Source organism: Atta cephalotes (genome assembly GCF_000143395.1).
Source record: "Atta cephalotes unplaced genomic scaffold scaffold00034, whole genome shotgun sequence".
NCBI classification, from domain to species: Eukaryota; Metazoa; Arthropoda; class Insecta; order Hymenoptera; family Formicidae; genus Atta; species Atta cephalotes.
Genome location: NW_012130098.1, coordinates 2057319 through 2069353, shown reverse-complemented (window position 1 = coordinate 2069353; position 12035 = coordinate 2057319). Strand labels below are relative to the sequence as shown.

The following is a 12035-nucleotide window of genomic DNA, read 5'->3' as shown; positions in this document are numbered from 1 at the left end:
AGAGAGAGAGAGAGAAGGAAACCAATTAAAGAAACCCGTCTTCTTATTCCATGGGTGACTGTAAACGTATATATACATAAATCTTCTACTTGTTTGCACCAGCAAATGAATCTCTGTCTGGAGGTAGCACAGTCGTAAAATAAATTTTGCTTTTCTTTTGTGTTTCCACGTTAAAATAAGAAATTATTATATCTGCCACGAATATTTCGATATTCAGATACGAGAGTTCATAATGATATTGTTCGTATACACTATCATTTGCCGTTACGAATTTTGCATTGATGAAAAGAAAAACTTGAACAAAAGGAGAGACATAATTGATTGTATGATTTTATTGAATAAGCTCAAGCCTCTGAAATTATCGTCTAACTTTTAAATCACATTAGCAACTTTGAATCCTAAAACATTCGAAAGTTGAAGTTTCCTTTTTTTTTTTAAGACTAAAAGATAAATTTCTTCCGGCTGTACTTGAAGGGTATTAGAAGTCTTAAATACATTTAAGTGCTATTTGATATATGTGCAAAGAGAGATCTCATTATAAGTTGCCACGAACTTTTCAACCATATCGGCAAAAGGTTTTACATTACGAAGCTTTTCTTTCTTATAATCTGAATACTTGTATTTTAATGTAAGTATATATTTTTTAATGTATCCTTTTTTTAAATTTACTTTAGTTAAAGTTTTCAAGAATTTTTTAATGAGATGAGAATAAGGGGAATAAGAAAAATTCGCCAAAAATAAATTTGAAAAATGAGATTTTAATATAACTTATAGAAAAATTATCAATATCAAGTTATCAATATTAATCAATATCAAGTGAAAAAAATTAATCAGGTCTTACCTTTCGTTTGCATGCATTTTATTTTAAGTAATACATAAAACTGCACGAGAGAGCAGTATTGCAACGAATTCTTTATCGAATTCTTCTCTTCACCTTCTCAACACGACTTCTCGTCTACGACGGAATAGATAGTAAATTCGTTTCGTCGAGAGAACGTAAAACTTCATTGAAAGTGCATTTGTCGCTCGTCCCGATATCTTCATTGCACAGGGACAAATTTACGCTCATTGGAAGATCACGATTTCATGATGCCTCGCCGTCTAACGGACTGACATATGGCGCACTAAAGACACCTCTAGAAGACATCGTTCGGAAGCGTCGTTTTGAACAGCCTATTGGAAAATTGCGTTCTTCCTTTCCTTGGTATAGGAAGTTTGACTTGACAAAGCCATTATCTTTAAACGACAGCGTATTTTCCGATCTGTCTTATACGGAAGCATAAATAACACGTTAATGGTTCCGTCTTTCTAGATGCGATTGAAGCAATTATTTTATTCATTAGAGTGCACCATGAATTCAATGCGTTTCTTGCTAATGTTATTGATAGTCACATTTAATGCAGGTTGTAATGTATGAGGCAGCTCTGTGGATAATGTATTTAATGTTCCGTGCGTCGAAAGATTGATTGCTAATAATAATCAATCATTTAAAACTAGACGATTATCAAATTTGTAATTATAGCAATTTCTAATTACGCCATAAGTAGTTTAAAGTACCTTAGACTTGTTATTGTTAGAATACTACATCGAAATGTGCACTATCAAACAATCTATCGTTAAATGTTCAAATTATAAATGGATCTTTCAATTTAACTTGGAACATCAAGAACGGTTTACGAAGCTCGCCTGAAAAATTGCATGCTTCCAGAAAACAATATACGGCCATTAGCCGTCACCTACCGCCATATTCTCTCGTATTTCATAGGAAGCGTAAAAGCGTTAACAGCCGCTGCAGAAGGCATGGAGACTTATTTCGTGCAGGAGTGCGCAAGTGGACAGTGATTTAATTACAACGTTTATAAGAGACGCCGCACTCAGAAAGCAGAAAAAGTATGTATAATGTCAAGAAACATTTAATGAATGAATATTATATCGACATAAAAAGCTTAAAATTTATATTAGCGCTATAATTTCAACTCTTAAAACTATATGCACAAATTACAAATTTTTCTACATTCCTTTATAAGATTTAAGATAAGAATTACACGAAATGGAAAAGGATGAAATTGAAGTTGCTTCAATTTGTATAATTTTATTACATTAGTAATTCCTCGTGGAACTAAGCAAAGAGTACCTTCTTCAAATATTTTTTGTCAGTTAAACATTTTTGTTGGATTATTACAAAAATTTTGACATTTTTTTGAAAGATACTTTATTTGTATCAGACACATATTTTTAAAAAAATTTTGCGTTTATAATATTCGTTAAAGTTTCAGCTTTAAGTACTTATTTTTAATTAAATACTATTTTAAGTACTATTTTTTTAATTGCGATACACGCTAGACAATTTTTAACAATATGAATCAAAATTAAAGTTATTATAAAATGTTGTTTTTAAATCACAATAATTTAGTAACAAAAAAACATAAGAACATTTTTAATAAACAATTTAGTAGGAAAAATTAATTATTTTTACGTTAGAAAGTCAAAAATTTTCACAATTTCTTTGAGGCACATAACAGAACTATAAAAGTGAGAAGAAATTTTCCTATGCCATTGTCCAGCTCATAATTTTCTATGTGTGAAAATGACCAAACTTACAGAAATTTAAACAACATAATGATTCTCTTGAAATAAAGATTTTAAGCTTTAAAATTCTTTTTTAAATATTAAAATTTAAATTTTATTTTAACGTTTATTTTTAACGAAAATTGCAGCTGCTTGAATCCATTTCTCAAAAAAGTGCCAAGACTTTTGCATTTTGCAACCCAATATTTTTGATAACGCGATAACACAAGCTGTCCAATATCACTTACGTATATGAAGTTACGAATTGATCGCTTTCGAATTGAATTATCATCGTTAGATCAAATATGAAGTCCGAACTGGGAATTATTGGAGGAGGAAGGTGGGAATCAACTGTTAATGCATATTAATGAGCATTAGCATAGTCATCCGCCAGCACTTTACTGCTAAATAAATTAATGGCCGAACATTGAAAAATGCGTTTCCGCGGGATTAATGCACCGGCATGCACATTCCGTGCCTTAAACTTCCAAGCCTTAATGGGGCTGTCGATTAAGGATTTAAGGCTAATGCTCCGTGCAAATACTTGCTCCCTAAAACCGCGATTTCCCGTTCCTTTCATGTTAGCTGCTTTTAAATAAAAGGAGCGCTCTTGTGGCGACTGATCGAAAACGGATAGCTCCTTGCACGAGTGAGAAAAGATATCGACATTAAAGCCAAAAAGAATTCTAATACAGCGATTTATATTCTTTCTACGCATATATTATAGTTACTACTATGCGAATACTTTTAACGTAGTAATTCCTCGCATTTCGTAAATTATTGACAACATAACATGAAAATCGTGAAGAAATATTAAAATCATTAAAATTTTTATCGAGGCAATATAATTAATATTATATTATCAATATATCTGTACATATATCTGTATTTTATGAAAAATAACATGTATATTTAAATATATATATATATATATATATATATATATGTATATAATATTTATATATAAAGAGAAGGAAATAAAAGGACACAAAATTATCGACTCACTTAAAAAAGAACTGTATATTGAATGATTTTTCAAAATTGAAAATAAATTTTAAGTTGAGCGCAGCAAATCGACGATTCTCTTCTGCCGTCAAGAAGAATCTCTCCATAGTCTGAAGAAGAATCTTGACACAAGTCTTCTCGAAAGTCAAGAAAATGCAATTCACATTGAAGGATACTTTCAATCTGATGTACAATTCGACGGTGAAAAGACGGATCGTCAACACTGCACTTATCATAATGTAATACAGAGACAATGTGAAAAGAGTTGTGACGCGATACAAAATCTAGCCTCTGGCTCTACAAGAAAGAATCTTCACATAATTGTTTCCAAAATTCTAAATCTCAAAAACAATCATATTTCTGCAATATAATATTTCTTTCGATAAATCTTGTCAAATGTATATATTATAGTTAACTACAGTTAAGACGATGTAAATATTTATATATAAAGAAACAATCATGTGTTTAAAAAAAAAGTAAACAATAAATACTTTTTTGAGGTAAATTTAAAAAATTGTGTTGTATTGATAGAGTCAGTTATTTAAACACTTCTGGCTTCTCTGGTAAGATTGATGTTTATGGAATTCAATTGCTCAAATATCGTTTATATTTTTACAGAAAATAGAATTGAAATATATGGTATTCGATATCGAATGATTCAAATCGATATTCTATTAAATTTAGTCGTTTCTAGTCACTCTATGCTTTTATTGATATAACATATTAGTATTTTTATTTATATATAGAAAGAATTTTACTGAAATATCTAAAAATTTAACTTATAGATACATTTAACTTATAGATACAGATCTAAAACAATTTTGTTGAACTATCAAAATAATAATGTAGAATTCAAACTGGTTGCTAGAGTGAATGTTAAGTTTATCGTAATTTAAAGTTTACAAATAACGAGTTACACAATAGGAAATGGAGTCCAATAACGAACAAAACTGGATTTTTGATGCTATAATTTCGGTGTGAGTTTATATTATGTATCAAATTCTGCAAAACTGTGTGCTTTTTGATTTTTCGATCTTGAAATTTTTATCCACAGAACCGTAGTATCATAAATTAAATTGTCTAGCAGTTTAATAATTTGATGCTCACTGGCATCTTAGAAAGGCTTTAGAACACTCGCATGAGATCCAGACTCGATTTCTGATCGAGATAATATTTTTCGCAATAAATTATTTACAGATTTTAATATGTTTATCGGTATTATTGAAATGTTTCTAAGATGCCTTTCAGCATCAAATTATTAGACAATTTAAATTGTTAGACAATTTAATAGTATTACATTTTTGTCAGTGTAGTCTTTTAAAACCGAAAAATCAATTCAGCACGCAGTTTGGTAGAATTTGAGATACGTAGTACATAAATTCACTGAATTATTTAAGCACCAAAAATCCTGTTTCGACTTTATTATAGATTTTATTTCCTATTGATTGTATATTCACATGAACAGTTTCATAAAATTTTTATTGTTTAATGAGTTTAAATTAATTCTTAGAATGCTGTTATTTTCTATTTTGAAAAGTAAACTTTAATAATTATATTTTCTAACTGGGATATAATTAAATGAAAATTTTTCAGTGTTCTTATAATGAGCCCCACAAATGAATGATATTGATTCTATAGGATTTTTAATAAAAAAACATTATATATTACTTTTTTGTCAAAAATTTTTGTGATTATCATTTTGAAATAATTTTAAGAAATCCCCAGAGATATCTGTAAAACGGAAAAGAAATGCTTGTGATAAATATTCACGAAGACAAGATCAACACAAAAGTATTGCTAGAAGTATTCATGAAAAGAAACTTTTGAATCTGATAAAATCTCAATATATTCAGAATTTTCTGAATCAAGTTATTTAAACTTTATGCAAAGTTCTAAGAATTTGAAGAAATCAGTTTGTACAAATGTAGATAGGCGGGGAGAAGAGAAGAAGGAGGGAGACAATTTATCATCGCATTTAGATAGCTACACCATATAATGTCTTTTCTTATTTAAACAATTTTTCTCATTTTGTAAATTTACTCGTTTCAAGTCTATTTTACATTAAACTTAGAGTGCGATTCATTTAGACTACAATTGCTTCGAAGCATTTAATTAATCGATTGAAAGAAAGTTTTGCTAATTACTAATCAAAAAATGCTTTGAAGCATTTGTAACATTTAATGTTGTAATTCTACATCAATAAATTATTGTTAGATATTTGCAATATCATTGACTTGAATATAACTAAAAAATAAAAATATATATAGAGGAAACAAAATAGAGGTCCATATATTTTCTTCTATTTAAATTTTTTAATTTTATTTTTACTTCAACAAAATTATTTACTTCAACAAATTCTTTTCATATACTACTATTGAAATTATGGAATGATACCAATGCATATGGCGTGGTAATTGATATCATCGCATGGACAACAATGTCAAAGTTATATTAAGATTAAATATTTCTAATTTTCTCAATAAACTTATAAAGCAACGAGATGAGTCAAGAGCATCAATTTTCCGAGCGATGTGCTGTAGTTAAGGTGAACACCTGTACTCGTGTAGTTGTAAACAAGTTAGTTCGCGCGCGAATACATTGCCGAAAGGAACCAGGAAGAAAAGGTGATTTCGAAAGGAAGGACGATGGCGGCTGTGACGAGATAGCGAGATGCAGTTTCGTTTTTACGACGTAACTGGCGTCTACAGATAGCTGTGGATCAGCCAACACCAACGCCGGCGGCGCATCTGCATCTGCATCATCGTGCGCATCCAAGCTCGACGGCCACAGACCGCAGAATTCGCAATACCGCTTTGGATTGGGATTTATATCTGGACATCGACGGCTGGTAGTTTTAATAAAATGTAAATACGCGCTGGCGGGTTCTCGGAAACGCATTAATTCCGCCGATCGATTCGCTGAACGTTCCTTCCTTCATCACCAACGAGATAGAGACGATTAATGCGACTGCATGGGAGTTAATGAAAAGCGATGTGAAGATTATTGTCATTGTTTATTTTTAAGAGACAAAAATTAAATTAATTGGCATTTAAAAAAAGAGAACAAATATTTTCTAAAGATTCTCTTTTTAATATTATAAATGTAAAGATCACTTCAAAATATGTAATTTAATTTTTTTATTAAAATTGGTTATTATGGCTATCTGCTAACGACGCCCGCAAAAAAAGACACACCTTTTCTGGCGTTGCGTTTAATTAAGTTAACTATACAATAGAAGAGAACAGATTAAAGTAGATATATACAAAAAAAATAATTATATAAAAATAACATGCAGTATTTTCTGACAATACATTAATATAAAATAATAAAAAATAATATCACAACAAAATATAAATATTAAAAAATAACAATTAAATTAACAAAATAACTCAAATTACAATTTACTAATTGCAAGAAATAAAACTATTGTAATTAGTAAAAAATAATGAATTAATAGCATCTGTAAATAATTTTAAAAAAATAAATACTTTTACTATCTGATACTTTCATCGTCTTCATTGCATACACGTATCACATTCTTTTTCTTATCAAGTCGGTTTCTCGTAGATTATCGTAACGAAATTGGCTCTGAGGATAAAATCTATATATGATTTGATCGGAATATATGTATACACTGGATGCGTGACATATGTGTTGGGAAATAGAACTGTTACTTTTTCGATTATCCAGCCTGATCATGGTACCGATCCGTCGTAGCCTCTTAGTTTTTCTTTCTCACAGAAAAAAATACTGTAAGAGGACAGGATATCCAATTGCGACTCTCATAACTTTCCTGTGGAAATCCTCCATATCGGAAAATTGCATTTGCGATAGCGGGTGGCATGAGACAACTTATTGAATCGCCATATGACGGAAAAATGCGCGAGCAAAAAATAAATATCTCGCTATATAACAATGTCATCACATATTTAATATCACATATTTAATATATTTTCTAAGTTAAATTCAAGTAATAAGCAAAAATTTATTTTGTGATAAATTTATGAAAAATAAATTTCTAAAAAAAGTAAAAAATATTAATTCATTTTTATTTATCGATTATTAATTCGATAAGGATGCTTAAATATAAATATTATGTTGTATTCTAGATAATATTGTACAAATATTATGTTGTAATCACGATCTAATTTAGTCTAAAATTCAATATCATTATAGATGAATATTTTAGTTTGATACATAATAAGATAAGGAATTATTAATATTATGTTCATATTATAACTTTTAACTGCATTCAAGAAAATTTTTTAAGTGATAAAAAAACTTCGTATTTTTCTATTCTCAAAATTATTGAGAATAAACTGTTTCTTTCTTTTACGGCAGAAAATTAAAAAGTTGTTATAATGATTAAGAATGATTGGGCTATATAAAAGAAGTTACAAAAAAGTACAACAGATTGTTGAAATTTTTTTAAAACTAATTAATCTGTAAGATAAATTCAGTTGATTTAACTTGTAATAATTGCAAAGAAAATCTTATCAATAATGTTAGAAAAAATATTTACATCTAAATATAATAGATATTTAAATAATTATATAAAATAAAGAAATTATTTTTGGAAAAATCATAATAGAATATAAATTGTTTTTAATGTAATGTAAATGTATTAGCAACACGAATAGAATTTAATGGAATAATTTGATTAATTTTATAAAATTAATTTTTCAATGTATTAATTTTTATTGTAATTGTTATGCATTAAAAGGCGGTATAAAAACGGCATGCAAATTATATAAAACAAAATTTGTTATATTATATTTGTCAAACGAATAATCAATGAAAATAACAAATATAAATAATTAACAATGTTAAATTCCCGATAGTAGCATGAATCTCCAATACATTGAATAGGAATTCAATAATGCTAGTATTTATCGGTATTTGCAACGAGTTACGAGTTTATAGGATTCCCGTAATTATTTGTCATGCAAAGATCAATTACCTGGACTACTATGTAATACATTGCTGCGTACTTTCTTCTGTCACATATAATATAATAATTACGGAATCATCACATTTGTGTACTATAATATTACCGTAATATTATAAATTAGTATAAATATAATAATATTACATTGTATATAATAATAACAGCTTAATATACTTGCATCTGCAAAATATATTTTTAATTAAAAACATAATCATGATATAGTTTTTAAAAGTTATAAAATAATGATTTTTCTTAATAAGTTGCATTTAGGATTTAAAATAGGACACAGAATGAGAACACAGAAATACATGCATTTGTTTGTTCATTAAAATAAAAAAACACAAAGGCTTTTAGGTTTAAACTTACAATAGAAATGTCAGTCTAATTTTTTCATTAACTTAAATTTTAGTTTTGAAATTATATTATGGATAAGAATTATGTCTAATTATAACTTTTATATTTGTTTTATATTTATTATTGTTATAGTACGTATTTCAAAAGTAACGTATATGAACTTTCTATGTTTATATGTAATTTTAAAAACAATATTTTATCTCTTATAGATTGAATTGTTGAAAAGTTTGTAAAACTGTACAATGTATTAGCGATATATCATCCAGGCTTATTTTATCGAACGTAATGAAGAAAACTGCCTTCATTATAGACTCTCTACTTTTCTACTTTCTACTTTTCTAAATCGAAATACTTTTGTCATTTAATTCAATGGATTAAATCAATCGTATCGATGACGATTTTCATTCAAACAGTCATTAAAATGAGCGTAATTAAAATGTTTCACAGATTCTATAATCGGTCACGTGCTTTTATAATTTCAATAATTAATTAATCCATTCTCATGGATTTCACGTAACTAATTATTCACGCGTTTGGGACACACCATCGATTAGTTAGTTATTGGGGAAACATAAACTTACGAGATCTAATAGATTAGTATATTCGTAATATTTAATGATCAATGATATTGTGCTGTATAATTTACATTATGTTATAATTTGCAGCACGTCAATCATATCTAGATGTTTTTTTAGATGTGATTCTATATTTAAGATTTCTCTATATAAAAAAGTTTATAGCTTAAGCAAATAATAGCTTTCCAAATAAGCAACCATGTTTACAAAATTTTTTGTAATAGTTATTTCTATTTATTGCGAATATTAAATTCAAGTTTTGTGATACGCCATTTATTTCAACACGTACTTTCTCCATTCCTTGTCATGCAACATCTCAAATCACTGGCATATGAAGAGGACTCTCACGAGCTCGACGACAGTTGTATCAATTCCCCGCGCAAAGTATCGTCATGCGGATTTCCGTCTGCAAGGAGATCGCGTTTCTGCCTCAAAAGGTGCCGAACTACGTCGGGGGTTGCACACTCTTGATTAATTCAAGGATCCTAGTTCCGTCTCACTCCTTCTCACCCCAGTCGCGACAATCCGGGTAATCGAGTCACTCGCAGCTGAGCGGATCTAACAATGCAGATACTGTTACGCGCAGATAGCACTACGAATGGCTCGGGATCCATTAAGACTCGAATCACGATGTTAGAGCGCATCAGAACTTCCCGGTGCATTATACATGCACTTTACGCCTATAATAGCTATATTCGCGCACTGACATATCGCAAACAGCGACGTCAATTATACTCGATATACCGCTCGAGAGAATTACGCATTGGAAGAGATAGCGCCGATATTTCCGTTACTGAATTCCCAAACAGCACGTACTCGTCCTTTCCGGATCGTACCAATAGACGAGCTCTAGAATTTCGCGTCACACTATTGTACAGTTATTAATTTTCACATCGAACTAGGAAATCGATATTGGACTTTGATATCTGTAAATTTGTCAAATTGATCAATTTTTTCCAATTATTTTAATATTGCACACGTATACGATATTTCTCACGCTGTTTTTCAAATCTCATAGCTATGAATATGCAACATTTAGACTGGAATATAAACCTGTCTCGAATATAAACAATTTTAATTGACATAACATTTTATTAAAACAATGTCATTGATATTGAAAAAAATTTCTATTAATGTGACGTTTATGTAATGATACTTGTAATATTTTTTATTATATTATTTCCAAAAACTCATTATTTAATTGAAACAAATTATTACCTTTGCACATGTATAAATTAACAAATGAATTATCTATTTATCTATCGCTGTTGCTTCATTTTCACAACAACTGAAGACTTATCGAACACTGCATATCGAGATATGTATTAATAATACGCAGAGCAAGCATTTTCCGTGTTTAATTAATAATGTAATTGCAAGGAAGCGTGAAACTAAACATCGCTAGAGGAAGTTGCCTATTCTCGCCGGAAGCAATGAACATTTCGTTGCATGTTTGCATTTCTATTAAGTAGCGGTATTGATATTAATGTCAAAATATTCCCTAGAAAAAGTTATTACGATAAAAAGAACATATATTATTAAATTTTTATATAATGTCAACTTATATCCAATTATTGAATTATTTTTAATACAATTTCTATGGATCACCATTCTTTCTACTCAATATGTTGTTAATTTAATTAAAACAATTAACTAAATAATAAAAAACAATTAATTAAATAATTTAACTCAAGAAAATGTATGCAACTTAATTCAAATTTTATTTATGTTTATTAAAAGCTTATATTAATATGGACGTTGTTTACTTTGAAACTAACAATTTGTAAAAATGGATTGATTTACATCATGGAGTGATTGACACACATAGAAATTAAAAATAAAGAATGTTATTTAACTCGAGGAATTGAATTATTATTACTCCTTTGATATTTAACTTTATATAAAATAAAGAACTTAATAAGATAATAAAATTATAATAAATAAGAGCTATGAATACATGTGATAATCGTTTATGATATTGTGATGTTAATGATATACGTGTTGCTGTCCAGAGTTATCATATAACAATTTGAATACATTTGGAGATGCAATTTTGGTTTGCACATTTGCTTGTTATATCGGCGTTGCTGTATGCGATGTTGTTTACAGTTGGAAACACTCAAAGCGTTTCAAATCGTAGTTACCGATGTCCCAAGTTATATTTTACGCTGAGATTATACTAATGTACAAATGTGGCAATGATGTAGAGACTCCAATTTAATTCACATAAACGCGATACTAGTATTAATGCGTTATGCGTGCAGCACAGTATCAAACGTTATTACAAATATAGATTACCTAATATTATATGACTGAGAGTTAGTGATAGTCATAGATTAGTCATAAATTAACACATTTGATGACGATAATAATTTAGAAATAATTTAGGATGTGTTAATTTATGAATTTGTAATCGGATATAATTGAAAAGAAAGTTGTTTTACATTGTGATATATTATTATTTACAGACATTATTTTAAGTAGGTTACTTAAATTATATAATTTATATAAGAGAGAGAGAGAGAGAGAGAGAGAGAGAGAGAGAGAGAGATTCTTAATGACGTAAAATTAATAATATAAACTAA

At 28.7% G+C, this 12035-nt stretch overlaps 1 protein-coding gene across 1 annotated transcript in view; it reads left to right on the top strand.

Annotated features, from left to right (window-relative positions):
• The window catches only part of LOC105621579, a 216414-nt gene that overhangs the window by 158902 nt on the left and 45477 nt on the right, over positions 1-12035 (top strand). Inside the window, exon 9 of the mRNA XM_012203049.1 lies at positions 6282-6421. Within this exon, the coding sequence (XP_012058439.1) occupies positions 6282-6421 (140 nt within the window). The remainder of the gene's footprint in view (positions 1-6281; positions 6422-12035) is intronic.